Source organism: Mesitornis unicolor, unplaced genomic scaffold (genome assembly GCF_000695765.1).
Source record: "Mesitornis unicolor isolate BGI_N332 unplaced genomic scaffold, ASM69576v1 scaffold2004, whole genome shotgun sequence".
In the NCBI taxonomy this organism is placed as follows: domain Eukaryota; kingdom Metazoa; phylum Chordata; class Aves; order Mesitornithiformes; family Mesitornithidae; genus Mesitornis; species Mesitornis unicolor.
Genome location: NW_010177891.1, coordinates 11,115 through 26,453, shown reverse-complemented (window position 1 = coordinate 26,453; position 15,339 = coordinate 11,115). Strand labels below are relative to the sequence as shown.

The window sequence follows — 15,339 nt, the reverse complement described above, 5'->3', positions numbered from 1 at the left end:
TCATTAGTACCAGATCTGAGCAGTACTGAATTACAAAGAACTACAAACTGCATCTTGATCAAGTGCAGACAAAGCATCTGTAAAACTATCCAGAGTGTCCAATGCAGAAAACGTACCAAACTTCAAGGTTTTGCACCAACTGCTGGAGAACGGAAAAATCCTGATCTGATGTTGAGTGATGACAACGACATATTGTTACACATTAAATTTTTTTGAATAAAAGAACAAAGCGAATGACTTTATACCAAGCCAATGTGTTTTGCTTCATCTGTCTGCAGCATTTTGATTCAGTATTAGGATCAAGAAGTTGGAGGTTGGGTACTGTTGAAACATGGCCTGGATCAGAAGCCGATTCCTATTTTTGCATGAAACTGTTAAGCCAAGTGCGCACTGGTGTTCTAAACAACTGAGATGGCATCAGACATACGGACGCATGGCAATGCATCAGTGATTAACAGTCATGCCGAAAATACTGTCAATACTTGCAACCAAAGACTATTCATAATGTGACTTAATCAGCATCTTAGTCAAGTCAAAGACAACTCTTTTCATTCTGAGATAAAATAACTACATAGTTCTAATGACTCACTGGGAATTTACATGCTGGTTATCTTGCAAGTTTTGTTAGACAAATGTTGCTAACAAGCAGCAGGAACATTTTTTGAATGACCATTTAAGAAATGGCTATTGTGAGGCATTTTTATTCTTTTTTTTTCCCCTTAGCAACAGAGGAAAAAACCATATTGAATATTTGAGATAACTACAGATCTCAGACTTTATGTCATGTTGGGTCTACGCAGTTAACATCACCTCTACACAGATAAAACTGACATAAGAAATACCTAAAAGAGCTAAGCTGGAATTCTGAAATGTTTACTTCCTGAGAGAACAGTAAAAACAAAGCCGCAAACCCTTTAAAGGCTCCTTTGAGTGTTTCCAAGGAAATTAGAATGAGAATTTTACCAGTGACATAATATACATTAAATTTCTATTTCAAAACTGTAAATTAGTGTAACTAATAATTTTAACTATATTGTTTTCTGTTACGGATACTGTTTGTTTCCACTTCCTGTTTCTCTCACTTTAAAACAAAAAGTATTCTGGTTTCACTTTCAGGATCTTACTGATGGCTGTAATAATGCATTGAATATTTCTGTTGTTTTTAGAATTTATTGTCCTGTAGAATTTTTCTGGTTTTTCTCAAAATAGAAATTATTATCTATGTCTGAGACAATGCTGTCCATTTTACCAGTATTTAATGCCATTTATATTCCAATGCAACAGCTTCTAGTTCAAGTATTTTAAAGCTCTGCCAAACTCTTCCTTTTAATTATGAAAACATGGTCTTGTAAATACACAGACCAGGCTTCTGAACAAGGCAAAGCAATTGCGCAAGCTTTTTCCTAGTCTATGGGACTATCCTCAGTTAACTTCATGAGTGCATTCCATCTCAGCTATGGAGGGACAGAGAAAGCAGCTTTTCTTCCCATCACATAACTTTCTATCTGTTTAACTCAATTTAAGTATTTATTTTATACATCCAGTGGAACAATGTCTGGATGCCTGTAACTAATTTGCTAAGAAAATAATTTCTAGCTGACTGCCTTGGTGTCCACAAATATCTGTAAAACACATCTTTTTGGATGTGTTTTTACGTAAATGTACAATTTCTTGTTGCGCTTTTGAAAGGGAGGAGTTCTTTGTTCCTTAGATTCAGATTAAAGCAAGATTCATCAAAAATTCTTGTCGTCTTTTTTTTTTTTTTTAACAGATACCATCTTTGGGATTTGAGGACGTCTGAGGATTTCAAGTAATACCAATAATATTTATTGTCTTTCTGTACAGCTGTAGAAAAGAACACTACATAAAAGTGAGGGACAACTGAGCAAAGGACTTTGCTAGTGTTTCATAGCAGAAAACTCAGAATTCATTTTCTATGGGATAGAAAAGGTTAAAAAAAATTTAAGAGTGCATTACTTCCCTGTTCACAAGCACCAACACAGCATCTGTAAATAACTTTAAATAGAGATTAAAACAAGGTTCATGCAAAGATACCAGAAATTGTGATTTATTTTCTCAAAGACTTTATACTCACAATCTCATCTCCTGGCAACCAATATCCTTCTTGTTCAATACCAGCTTTCGACCCTTTACACCCCACCGTCAGGGTTTCCACAATAAGACCATCCTTGACTGCTAAACTCAGCTGACGTGTGGTTTCTTTTGGATGCATACCATGCACTCGAGACATATACCTGCACACAAAGCACAAAAGTCTTTAAGTGTTAGTGTTAAACTATAAAATGCACCAGCAAAAACCACTTTTTTCAAACTATTTTAAATAATACACAGTCCAAGTTTTAGGTTGTTTTTAAACCTTCAAAATTTATACAATTTCCCCCTTTATTCCAAATCATTTTTTCTTCCCCTTGTAGTTATCATGTGCACACATAGACAAGTAGTAGCACAGTAATCTACCAAAAAAAATATTAGACCGCAAAGCTAACACGCACATTGCCTGGGCTTGTCTCTGCTGAACTTCCACATCCATTTGCGCCCCGTAAGGGACTTGTTTAAATGAACTGAAGCTTGCATTTCTGTAATACTTCCTGTAGCATACATACTATAGAATGAGTCTGGAGATGTACCAATGAATCTATGGAATATTCATGAGTACAACACATTTATAAAAATTGTGAAATTTATGCATCACATATGAAAACCCAACAGCTAGAGTTATAATACTAAGTGGTTTTTCTCCTTTTCTTGAGATAGCCACAATAATCACACTATGATGAACTGCAATGGTGAGAACAATATATATATAAACTAAACTGTGTATATACATGAGATTCAGTTGTGTAATGTTGACCTTTACCCAGTGTAATTTACTTCTAGACCAACACCAAATATTAACTTGGAATAAACTACATAAAATTATCTTCCCTCAAACAAAAATGACCTCCCTGTTTTAAGATCATTACACTTCAGATTTTTTCCTAGCAGAATTCCAAGAACGTATCTGTGAGTCACCGCACACGGAGAAGCAAAATGAGCCATAATCGCATGCAATCAGCAGAAAAGTGAATTCAGTTGGAACCAATTGTTTTGTGGACATATTTTTCTACTCATAGCTCTCCTACAGTTACAAGGCTAACTGAATTTCTCTCCCTTTTGATTTCTCCAGGTACTCTGTCTTTACCTGTATCCTAGGAGAGAAATCTGCAATTTGCCTGATTCTTTCGTGACTGTAATCACATATATCTTCATAAAAAATACAACTATTATCAGGAGAAAACTTGAGGAAAATTTATTTTAAAGAAGTAGCACTACATTAAAAAAAAAAGAGTTACATCAGTTCAGAATTTTTTTATAAAATGGCTGACAGGAACTTTTAATGCCTTAGAAGTTATAAACTTACAGTGAGGGATGAAGACCACTCCATTAGCAAACCCTCCAGTCAACCCTTCTCTTTGAAGACATACGCCCCTCAAAACTCTTATTGTTTTGGATGTATAAAGGTCTTTTCCAATCCTGCACTCTCCCTCAAGCTTTTGCTGGAACTGGCTTACCCCAATCTAACATTTTTGCTTTGCTCTAAAGAAACTAAATGCATATAATCATATAGTAAATTTCTGATCACGTAGAAGTATATAGTTGTGTAGTAAACTATAAAATGATCAGAGTAATACAGGACATTTATAAATTTCTGCCTGGTATCAGAAGCATTTACGTAAATGCAGCATGTTTGCAAGATCTTAGGGTTAAGCTAACATCCAAGTTAATATATATTAATCTTATGCTGGGTAGCAAACAGGACCAAGGGTCACGCAGTGACTCAGAAGATGGGCACATTAGGTTAGTCCTGTATCACACCAGGTGGATGCTCATCAACCTGATCTCTCTACTTCTGCAGAAACCAAAACTCAACAGAAGAACCTGTTCAAGTGGTATTAAACACTACAAATACGTTCTCCAAGTTCTCCAAATTCCAAGGAGGTCTTAAACAGGCAGAGACTCAAATTTTTACTTCAGTTTCAAAGAGAGTCCAAGTAAACACCATTAGTTTGCTGAGGCATAAAGCGCTGCAGCTTTAAAACTGCCTGAAATAGGGAAAACAACTCATTTGTTTATATACTCACGTTACATATATCTCGTGTGTATGCACACATGCACATATTTATGCAAACACAATAGCTGTTTAAAGTGCAAATTATCTTTGTCAACATTTGGTAACTTTATTGGTATTTCAGCAAATTTCCATTTGAACTCTATACTAACATTCTTGTCCTCTGCAATTTCTCCAAGTCTTTAATAGGTCTCAAAACACACAGCATAGGTACTAAACATCATTCTTCCCATATTACTGATAGAACAAACCAGGCACTGAGGAAGGATCTCATTTCCCTACGATTACACAGTAGGCTGCTATAGGTCTGAGAACAGAAATCAAGAATTAACCCAGAGCCATGATATTCAGTGCATCCTGCCGAAGAAACCATGTATTTCACGTTGCATCACCCACAGCTGCAGACACACAACCCAGCAAAACTCTGGACAGTAAGCTATACACCTTCTATTTCTCACTCACATCTCTGAACAGAGCAGATACATAATACAAACCAAAAAGCCTTAAACCAGCTTTAATCAGCTAAAAGGTTTAATCTGCCTATTCCAACTGTGGCACGGTGCACACCAGTTCAAAGGAGCACAGGGCTCAGAATCTCCCATTTCTCAAATCCAATCCAATCTGTGTTCTGGACCACACTGAAAGTACTGCCACCACCTAAACAACCTCCTCATTCTCTCCAGCTGTAAATCAGAAGTAGTAAATCCTCAGTTGCTTTTTGAAGAATACTTTAGTCAATGTTCAGACTGTGCACTCTTGAGAGCCACAAGGGCTATGTTTTCCATTTTTAAAATAAAATGCTATCAGATTTCACAGGAAAGCACAGACATGTAGAGAGAATGTTTTTACGTCAAAGAGTGGAATTGCTGTTAGCAAAGTGACCCTTTCCCCAAAATTTTTACTTATATTAAAACCTGTGAAGTGTATGTGGATAGACATTCACAAAGACTATAAAACAACACTGCCAGGTTCTGGATTAAATCTTATCTTGTTTCTTTTCAGCCAGAAGGAGAGCAGCTAAACTAAGAAGCTATTAAGGCACAGGATTTGAATCAGAAAAGATAGTTAAAGTTCTTGAATAGTGAAAGATGAAAGCCTGTCTCAATGTGTGAAAGATGCTGCGAACACAAAATAAGTTAAACTCCAGCCTAGAGACAGAAATCATGATGTCTGGAGTCCTAACTACCACATCAGACTCATTACTGGATCGGGGGAAAACAATATTGAAATGTCTTCGTGCAGAACTGACACTACTAATCCAGGGAGCGCACATCTTTTCCTGGCACTGCATGCACTGAAGCATCTGGCACCAAGAAGCTAAAAACCAAGTAAGAGAGGTAGAGCAATCCCCGATTGCTGTTTTCAACAAAAGCTGATTAGTCTTATTGTGGAGACAGCGTTGAAGCAATACTGGTTAGTTACGCTCTTGCTGAGTCCTCCCTATCAGCAGATTGGAAGTGTAATCCAACCTCTATACTGCTATTATGTAGCCAGCCATGAGAAATAAAGCAAATACACTTTCAGGTAGGTGAAAATAAGGCATGGAGAAAAAGTAAAATCCCCTAAATCAGCAAACCAGCCCTAATCAGATAGGGGGCTGAAACAACAGTTTGAAAACACAACTTAACTGTACTAATCTCTACTATATAAAATGAGGGTTTGTCTGATGAAAAGAGGTTTGGGCTGATACTCTGCATGATAAATTCCAAATCTCACCAAATGAGGCTGCTTGTCTGCAGACACAGAAGCAACTGAGCTCAATATTACAGCATTTATAGGTCACTATTTTCTCCATTTATAAACTGGCAGCGTAAATCTTACTGGCATTAACATAGAAGGATCCAGCAAATCTAGCAAACTCACAGTTTTTGTAATCAACTTCTAAGAGCCTACTAAAGCATGTTTTCAATTATTGCAATACCCCTTGGAAGCAAAGGATAAGAATCTTTAGCATGTAAGTTGGCCATTACCACCCTTAAACAAACCTCAGCACTGTCACACCATCAAGTGTGTATGTAAATGTGCTGACCTTCGGAAACAAGATACTACCAAGGGAATCAGGTAAATGCACATGTGCACATAGCTAATATATGTGCATGCCTGTCTGACAGCAAAACAAAAAATTTAGAGGAGGACGATAGAGGATAATCACTAATAGATTTGCAGATTGTATGTGTGTGTGCATGCTTATCTGTATTTATTATACAAAATACCAGTCAGAAAAACGTGAAACAACAACTTTAAACCTATTTAGGACTGCAGACAAACAGCAGTCAAGTCTTTTCAAAATTAGCAGCAACAAAATACTGTCATATTCTTCCATTTATGTACCTTACTCTTGTTACCCATCCTAAAGCCTTGACCATCTCTCAGACACTACAGGGACAGCTCAGGGGTCTGCACAGCTGGAGGTGAGGACCAGAGCAGTTCTTACAGGCCTCATGGCACCCAGGAGCCACAAAGCCATCTGCTGCACACCCCACCTGACCACAGGTACCGAAACCTGGTACATGCCCTTCCAGAGTCTCTCCCCTTCACTGCAACAAACTGCAGAAGCTCCTGTAATGCATGTCACTACTAAGTGACACCTTGATCTCGCCACCTCCCTTTGCTAAACAAAACTCCACCACAGGAATACCCTAATCCACCTCTAAACCACTTGCCCTCCCAATATACAAGAGACATAGAAGCACCAAACTCCATCAGCATACAAGCAATTTATACCTAAAACTTCAAAAAAATTTTGTCAAACTAGCCAGTGTTCAGCATGTCTTTCTATTCAAACCCTCCATCTAATACGTGTGCTTCATAACACACCTTAAAACTCACGAAAAAGGTTTGTTTTGATCTAAGGGGTGTGGAGGAAGCAGACTCTAAAGCTGCAATCACCATGGGAGCAAAACAGATACAGAAGTAGCTGGCACTTGCAGGGGATCAGATGGTGAACTTTTCGCCTACAGCTGTCACACAGCTCACAACTCTTTCGTTTGGTCCTGTGCAAGACACAACATGAAGCCAAACCCTGTCCCAGAGAGCTTAACACATATAGCCTTAAAATAATACACATAAATAGCTAACTCTGTCCCCAAAGAGTCCTCTTGAAGGTAACTGTGGTCTACCGAGACACACCAAATGGTTTACACGCGCACAGCTGTGTTGTGGCCCGAAAAACAAAGCTAGTCAAGGAAGGAAGGTTACTTAATGTGGAAATTTGATATAAGTATTTTAAAAAATAAAAATCTCAGTTTTCTGGACTCATAAGGAACTGCATTTTCCGCTACCTGAACTGATCAAAAGGAAAATGCTGAAAAAATGCTACAGCAAGCTTCTCTGTAAATATAGGAAATAGCTGCCTCTTATAAAACACAAAAGTGTGACAAGTGTAGGCAGATGCTGATTTTAGTGGCAAACACTGTAATCTTGGTCTGATCAATTATCTCTGTCTATGCTGGATGCCTCCACCCTCCACGACACAAAGGGAAGCAGCAGCCTGCCGGCAGCAGCACACTATCTGCTGAGCAATACATCCAGGGAGAAACAGAGGTCTTAAGATTTCCATGTATGCATAGCTCATCTCACAATTGTGATCTGATAAAATACAGCAGATCCCATTAAACTCAACTGAAAGGCTGCCATTAATTTTAAATGTTACCTCCAGGTATATAAAAATGTCCTAGTTTCAGGGACAGACCTTAAGGAATAATACATAAATTAGAAGGAAAGCAGCCAAAAATCTATTCTGAGTTTTATATTGTGTTCCTACCTCTGGTGAGAAATGATGCCTTTTGCTTCAGATTCAGGGTATGACAGTAGTTTTATAGAAGGCCCACACACTTCTTTTAAGACTTTTGTTAATTTGCAAAGAATAGGTCACTTGGTCCATTAAAATGGAAGAGATGGCTGTGATTTATCTTTTCTTTTAACAAATACAGCTGCACAGCACAAGAACTTAAAATATCCAGGCTCAAATCTCAGGAATCCACCAGCCATCCTTCTGGAGAGCCAGGTGAAGATTTGTGCTCACAGTTGTATCTCAAGGTCTCAACTCAGTGCAGGCTGCCTGCTCCCACCAGATGTAGCACTGCGGTACAAATCAACTTTCACAAAACATGGGCTAAACGTTACTGGTATTTGTATTACAGAACAATATATTTGCAGTATATATTCCCTGCTTGCCATAAACTGAGAGCTGGTCTGAGAGCTGAAGACAATACAGACACACAGAGAAAGCAGAACCATTTACAGTGGGGACACAGCAGCACACTTTTGCTTTCTAAGATACATTTTGATATGTTTCCAGTTTCTGAAGTTTCAATTATGTATTAAATTCACTAAAATGAAGACAACCAAGCATAACACTCTTCTTCCATACTTAAACTTCACAGAGAGGGATATGAGCAAGCAGCATTTTGTTTCTACTGCACTCCACATACCAACACACTGCACACTGCATAGACCACACAGGCATCAACTGAGCTGTTGTCTGTGCAATAAAACACTGATTATATGATCTATACTTTGTGCAGTCCAAAATTCCAAGTGGGGGACACAAAGAAACTGAATTACAGAGCAATGATGAATCATCTTTTCTATCTGATATCAGTATCTGCAACATTCATTTTGAAGACACATACACTATCTAAGCAGGAAATGTTTTTAAAATATGTTTCATCTCTCCTTCATAGTCTAGAAATACAGCACTTGCATGAATACAGAATCTAATTTTGTGCGGTGCTTTTATAAAACAAAAAGATTGCATAAACCAGATAGTGAAACAGTGAGACCCAGCAGTCCAATGAAACTCAGATCTGCCTGATGATGTTGCTGCTGCTGCTGTGACAAAGCTAAGGAGTAATCTTGTGTGAGTGTGCTTTAGATACCCCAGGCATCACAGCGGTTTCCTATAATGATAATCACTTGGGTCATTTCTGTCAAAAACACAGTAATTTTAACTCAGGTTAACTTGTTTCAGTAATTTAAATTCTCACTCATACAACCTCACTATACATTTAAGATTGTGTAACCTACCAATACGACCATGAAAAGCAAGTAATTAAAGTACCAAGCTATTCAATCCTTACCTACAAAAATCTCCCTTTCAGAACTACTACCACCTTCTTAATAAAAAAGGGCTCTACTCCCATTTTTCCAACCTAAAAGGTTGCATGTGACACTGCTGGTAAGGTACACTTCTGAGCACTGAGCACTACTGGCAAACAGGAGCACTAATAGTTCCAAGGCATTGCACGCATACGTGCAATTGCTTCTGTATATGCCACTGCTAAGCCACTGCTCCATCCAGCACTTTTCTGTGGCGGTACTGAACAGACAAGTAATACATGACCCAGAATATAACATCCTGGCTAATAATTTGCAAATGAAATATTTAGTCAGCTCATAAGGAGCATCTCAATTCAAAACACGGTTCAAAAAATATAAATTGAAGTGCTTTCATTATTTAGTTTTTGAGAGTTTTCTATCTAATTTAATTAATGGGTTAAAAGTAACAACTATATTTTCTTGTCAGATTAGTCTTAGCTTGGCTGAGTTTCAAAATCATCACTCTGTCACACCAATGTTCACCTAATTACCAGCTAGGGAACAGCACTACGGCTGGAAAAGGCATCAGGGCAAGGTTGCTGCTTTTGGTGACAATATTGTTTATATGAATGGGAATATGAAACCACAGCCTAAAATAGATGGCATGAGTCGTGCTTTGGAGATCATTCTCTCTCCACTGATTACAGAGAAAGCCTTGATGAGCACTTCAGGCCAGATAACAACCTGTTAAACGGCCACGTCACACTCATTTTTATCTTTTACTTCCAATAGAAAGCCACATTTATTTACAGCAAAGAAACCAAATGTAAGATAGGATTTTCACTTTCAAATATTAGAAAGATGTTATGATTCAAGCAAAAATCAGTACTCATTGTGACATAAAAATTAAATGGGTTTGCTTTTAGTAATTAAAGATAGCCTGTTATGTATTTTTCTGTGTAAACTTACACCACTTCAGCACAAATATTAATATAAGTATGGAGTACATGAGAAAATTCATTAAAATGAAAATAGGAATTGTTATGCTTCTGCCACTTTCCTTCTCAGTATTTATACAAGAGTTCACAGTTTGCATGTATTATCCATGGAAAGTATTAAATATTGAATATTACAATTTTTAGAGTAACTCAGAGTAAAGAGAGTTTAAATGAGTTTGCAATCATTAGCAAACATCAAACAAGGAGTATGGCTGTTGTTAAGAACCATGTGTTTGTGCTGTTGGCGTGAAACATTTTATTTACCAGCCATACTCATGCTCAGCCCACAGATGACTTCAGCTACTGAATCAATGAAGAACATTGACCTTTGAGATAAAAAAGCCTGCCTTCCTAACAATGCCACGTAAGAGCATTCTTAAGAGAAGAATTGTTAGAGAAGGAAAACTGATCAAGCAAAATTTCTTAGAACATCTGAGCACCTATCTGAGCACCTATTTTTTGAGAAACAAACTGCAGGAACTAGATGTCTATGTGTTAATATTTCTGATTACAACAAATAGACCAAGAATTTAGCCTCACCTCAAGCTCTAGTCCGCAACAAAATAGCCTTTTATGCTAAACCCCTACAGGCATAATGGTTGCACAGCCAGCTACAACGTCCTTTCGATTCCCGGTAGTCAGCAGAAAGCAGGAAAAAAATGTGGCAAGGCTGGAGGAATGTCTGTCAGTGCCATGGTGAGGAGCTTTCTACACTGGACACTGAGTTAGTCCTATGACAGCGAGCACCAAGGTGCAGACCCAGCAATTCAGGTAGCAATATTCTTTATCACTTGCAGTACTGAAGCACCAATTATCCCTAACAAATCACAAACATCACTGTGTAATATATCTGGACTTCTTTTTATGTATTCCTTTAAACAGTTTAATTAATATGACTAAATCAAATCATTACTCAAATTGAGGAAATTATCTATATCGAGGAAAGAGCTTGATGGGGAAAAGAGTAATTATTAATATGCATTATAAACTCAAGATGACACTTTAACCAGATCTACTAATTCATACATGTTAATTCTACTACTGCTCAGAGCAAATGAGCTAGGTTCTTGTTGTGGTTTAACCCCAGTTGACAACTCAGCACCACACAGCCTCTCGCTCGCTTCCCACCCCCAGCAGAATAGTGAAAAGAGAACTGGAACGGTAAAAGTGAGAAAACTTGTGGGTTGAGATAAGAACATTTTAATAATTGAAATAAAATATAATAAAAATAATAACAGTAATAGTAATAACAGCAGTGAAAATAACCAAGAGAGAAATGAAACCCAAGTAAGAGAAATGATGCAACTGCAAACAATTGCTCATCACCAACTGACCAATGCCCAGACAAGTCCCTGAGCAGCTGCCCCTCAGTCAAATTTCCCCCTCGTTTTATGGCTGAGCACAACATCAGATGGTCTGGGGCATCCCTTTGAGCAGTTGGGGTCAGCTGTCCCGGCTGTGCCCCCTCTCAACCTCCTGTGCACCCCCAGCCTCCTCACTGTCAGAATGGTGCGAGGCGCAGAAAAGGCCTTGACTCTGTGTAAACACTGCTCATTAACTAAAACATCTCTGTGTTACCAACACTGTGTCCAGCACAAATACAAAACAAAGCACCATACTAGCTGCTATGAAGAAAATTAACTCTACCCCAGCCAAAACCAGCACAGTTCTTTATAGCTTTTATCAAGAAACTTTACCATTTTTTCCTGTCATCCTTCCTTCCACTCTCCTTAGTTAAAAATGCCTAAAAGCAGCTCCTAAAGTGGATCGTTAAGACCAGCAATATTAATGTTGCATAATATCCAAAACAGAAAATCAAGATGAACTCAGAAAGAAAATTAAGATTAAACACAACACAAACAAACAGATAAAAGCTTTATGACAAATGTAGCTATCTACAGGTAACCAAGGTGAAATTTAATGAACATATGCCACTGTGAACGTTCCTTGTGCAATCCGTAACAATCCATCATTTCTTATTAAGGGTCTTATCAAATATGAGTTTTTAGCTTAGTTCTTCACTGGACTTCAACATTTTTGTAAATCCAGGGGTTAAAAATCCTTATGAGCTTACTGAATACGACCTCACTGGTCAGTCTCAGTACAAATTTACAAGCAAAACTGTACATCGGTTATGATGCAAAAGCTGGTGATATTCCCTGTACTTTTCTGCATACATGCAGTTTTCAGTGCCTTTTTTATTACTTCATAGCATACACCTGAACTTCTGAAAAAGTCCAAAAATATCAACCTGAATGCATCATTTAACCTCACTGTGAAGCCATCAGTATGAAAAATTAATGAATCAAACAAATCAGATGTTTCGGGGTCCATCGTATTTCTATGCAACATATTGCTACACTTGTAACAGATAGTTATGCACACACACTGCAGAGTTTTTATATATGACCAAAATATTATTTTTAGTAAAAAAACTGTTATTAGGGAGACTATGATCTGTTTCAGATTGTTTTTTGTTTTATCAGTATAATGACGTTTAACCAAATCAACCAAAAATTGCTGAAAAACCACAGAAGACATCTTTTTTTACCCCCAGGATATTCTATGACTAAAGATTTACGAGCTTTAAAACTCTAGACTTGGTTCTTTCTCTTGGTCTAACATAAAAATAGCATTATGAAAACAGAAAAAAAACCATTGGTTTTGACCTAAAAGAAGCAACTGAAGTTTATCACAGCAAAGAGAGAAGAAAAGTAAAAGAAATTGAAAAGGAGACTGACTTAGTGCAGTCAGACAGAAAGAAGTGCCTTGTCCTTGACTGTAACAGAAAACACATAAAGAGGTATTGAAAAGTAAGTTTTCTACCCTGCCATCACTAGGTGATGTATTTCTGTGTTTGTTTCCTATAATCAATATATCTATTATTAAGTCAAACCAATCCAAACTGAATTCAGTTTTCTCAGAGATGAACACTCAATAGACAGGCTGTCACTAGATGCAGCTAAGTGGCCTGCTGACGAAGTAGTACCGTGCTTCTTGTTGTAGGACCTTGTACTCAACACTTTTGCTTACCCTTGCATAATTATGACCTGCTATTGGACTGCACTGCATGGAAGAAACCTTCACGGTACTCCTCCTCCTCACCCTTTCCCAACTGGTAAAGTGTGAGCTTTCCTGAGTAGCTCCTTCAACACTGACCTGTTCCACCATGGTACAGCTGACCAGGTTTCATTAACATGTACCAAATTGTGAAGAGATTTATTTAACAACATCCCATGGTCACATTTAAAATATACAAGAGGAAGATGCAAAGATGTGGAAAAGAAGCCAGTAACACCGGTTAAAAGTGAACTCAAGCAACCACTGCATCCTTTGATGTAACAGGAGGATGTTTTACTTCAAACAATTGTTTTGAGGTAAGCCTATCCTCTGGTGACAGAAAGACAGATATTTTAGGGGAATGGCTTGACAAAGGATAAGAAACCAACAAAGCAGAAACACATTTCTAAGTTTTCATTTTAGTCAAATAAATCTCAGGTGCTACAATTCTTCTGCCCATGTAAAGTTAAACAAGAGGATTATCTAGTTATAAATCTGGCGTCATCTGCTCTCCTAATCGTTCTTATGGCTTACTATTTTGGCTTATGCATGACTACTTAGTTGTAACATGCAAAATACTGGGAAGACTTAAATTTTCACCAAAGGCACTATAAATAGTGACAGATATTTTCTAACAAGTTTCTGAGCTTCAAATAAGCGATACCGTAAGAATCCTGTTCTTTCTATTTTTTTTCTTGCCACTGCATTGCATATTCTTATTTATAGACATGTGTGATTACTCCCTACCCGTTCAAATTGCTCATTTTCTTATTTATACTCACTTGGGATTATTCTCTACCTGTTCAAATTGCTCATTCTCATCTTTGCTTTAATCAGTGCTTCCGGGAATTGTTTTCTCTTAAAGCAGAAGGTCTAAAAACAGAACAGCAGAAGAACTAAGGCAACAAAAGCAGATTTATGGATGGGAGAGGCCCTTAACTTCAACTATTCTCAGAGACTGACTGGTGAAATTTCACAGAGTGATATTTGGAGAAGAAATACCCCTCCTAGGACTAAATGTCAAACTGAGAGGGTCACATACTCAATCTACAACTGGTAGCGACTCCACCTCAACTGTGAGACCAGAAAATCTCAACATTTTACAGTAATCTTTCATACTGAGTAATTCTTTTCTGGCATGCTATCCCATCAATGCTGATTAATGTCAGTTCACACAAAGCTCACAGGAGACTGACTGAGTCTACTCTATATAGGCTTGGGATCTGCTCATTTCTCTTAGATGATCTGACTTTGCTGCACTTACATTAAATTAGAATGTAACAAAAATGAGTCCACAGGAAAAAATATAGGAAAAATGGCTATGACAATTTAGAGACCCAGTATTATAACATCCCATTTGAAAGCCTATTAAAATAGATGAGAGTCTTTGTACCTATTCATGAAAAAAAAGACATTTACTTGTATCATCAATGTTGTAAAACAGCTGTCTGATTGATAAAACTGATAGTTTCAGTTTTGCTCTATTTGAAAATAACACAAATCCTCCAATCATAGCATATCAGTTTTATCCTAGCTAATGGTCCTTCATCAGCTTCATCCTCCAAAGAAGTCGGGACACCTCTACTCTGTGAGCTTTAGTCACTCTTGTTTTCATTCCCAAACTAACTCATTTTCAGCCTCCATTTTGGAGAAAGCCAACTTGTTCCTCCTGGGAAAAAGGCAAAGCATGACCAAGAGGTTACTTTGCTCCTGATAGAGAACGTGGATGTAAACCATGCCAAGATTTGCTCCTTCTGCCAAGGGCGCTCCAACACTGTTCCAGCGTGCTACGTGTCCTCAGACGCCTTCACACTGTGCCCGATGGCAAACTATCATGCCTCTAGCTTCAAGTTTCAAGAATAGCATTGCTGTGGGTTGTATTATTTTTGGCACTTGGAACTGAAGAACCACACACACATATTCAACAGACAAAGAATAAGTCAGGGCCAAAGAAATACTCCGTAAGCCAAAGGCAATGTGGTGTGGTCAGAGCGTATCTGCTCCAGATGGTGCCAGAGCATTCCCTGTCACAGCACACAAAGACAGTATAGACACAGCCTTTATATGAGACAGGGAGAGAAGCCAATCAACTAAATAAATCATGAAGCACAT

At 37.8% G+C, this 15,339-nt stretch overlaps 1 protein-coding gene across 3 annotated transcripts in view; it reads right to left on the bottom strand.

The window, feature by feature from the left end:
- Positions 1 to 15,339, bottom strand: part of ZMYND11 (zinc finger, MYND-type containing 11) — a 64,347-nt gene that overhangs the window by 43,196 nt on the left and 5,812 nt on the right. For all 3 annotated transcript variants that reach the window (XM_010182258.1, XM_010182257.1, XM_010182259.1), the window contains exon 2: positions 2,096 to 2,255. In XM_010182258.1, coding sequence (XP_010180560.1) covers positions 2,096 to 2,255 — 160 coding nt within the window. The remainder of the gene's footprint in view (positions 1 to 2,095; positions 2,256 to 15,339) is intronic.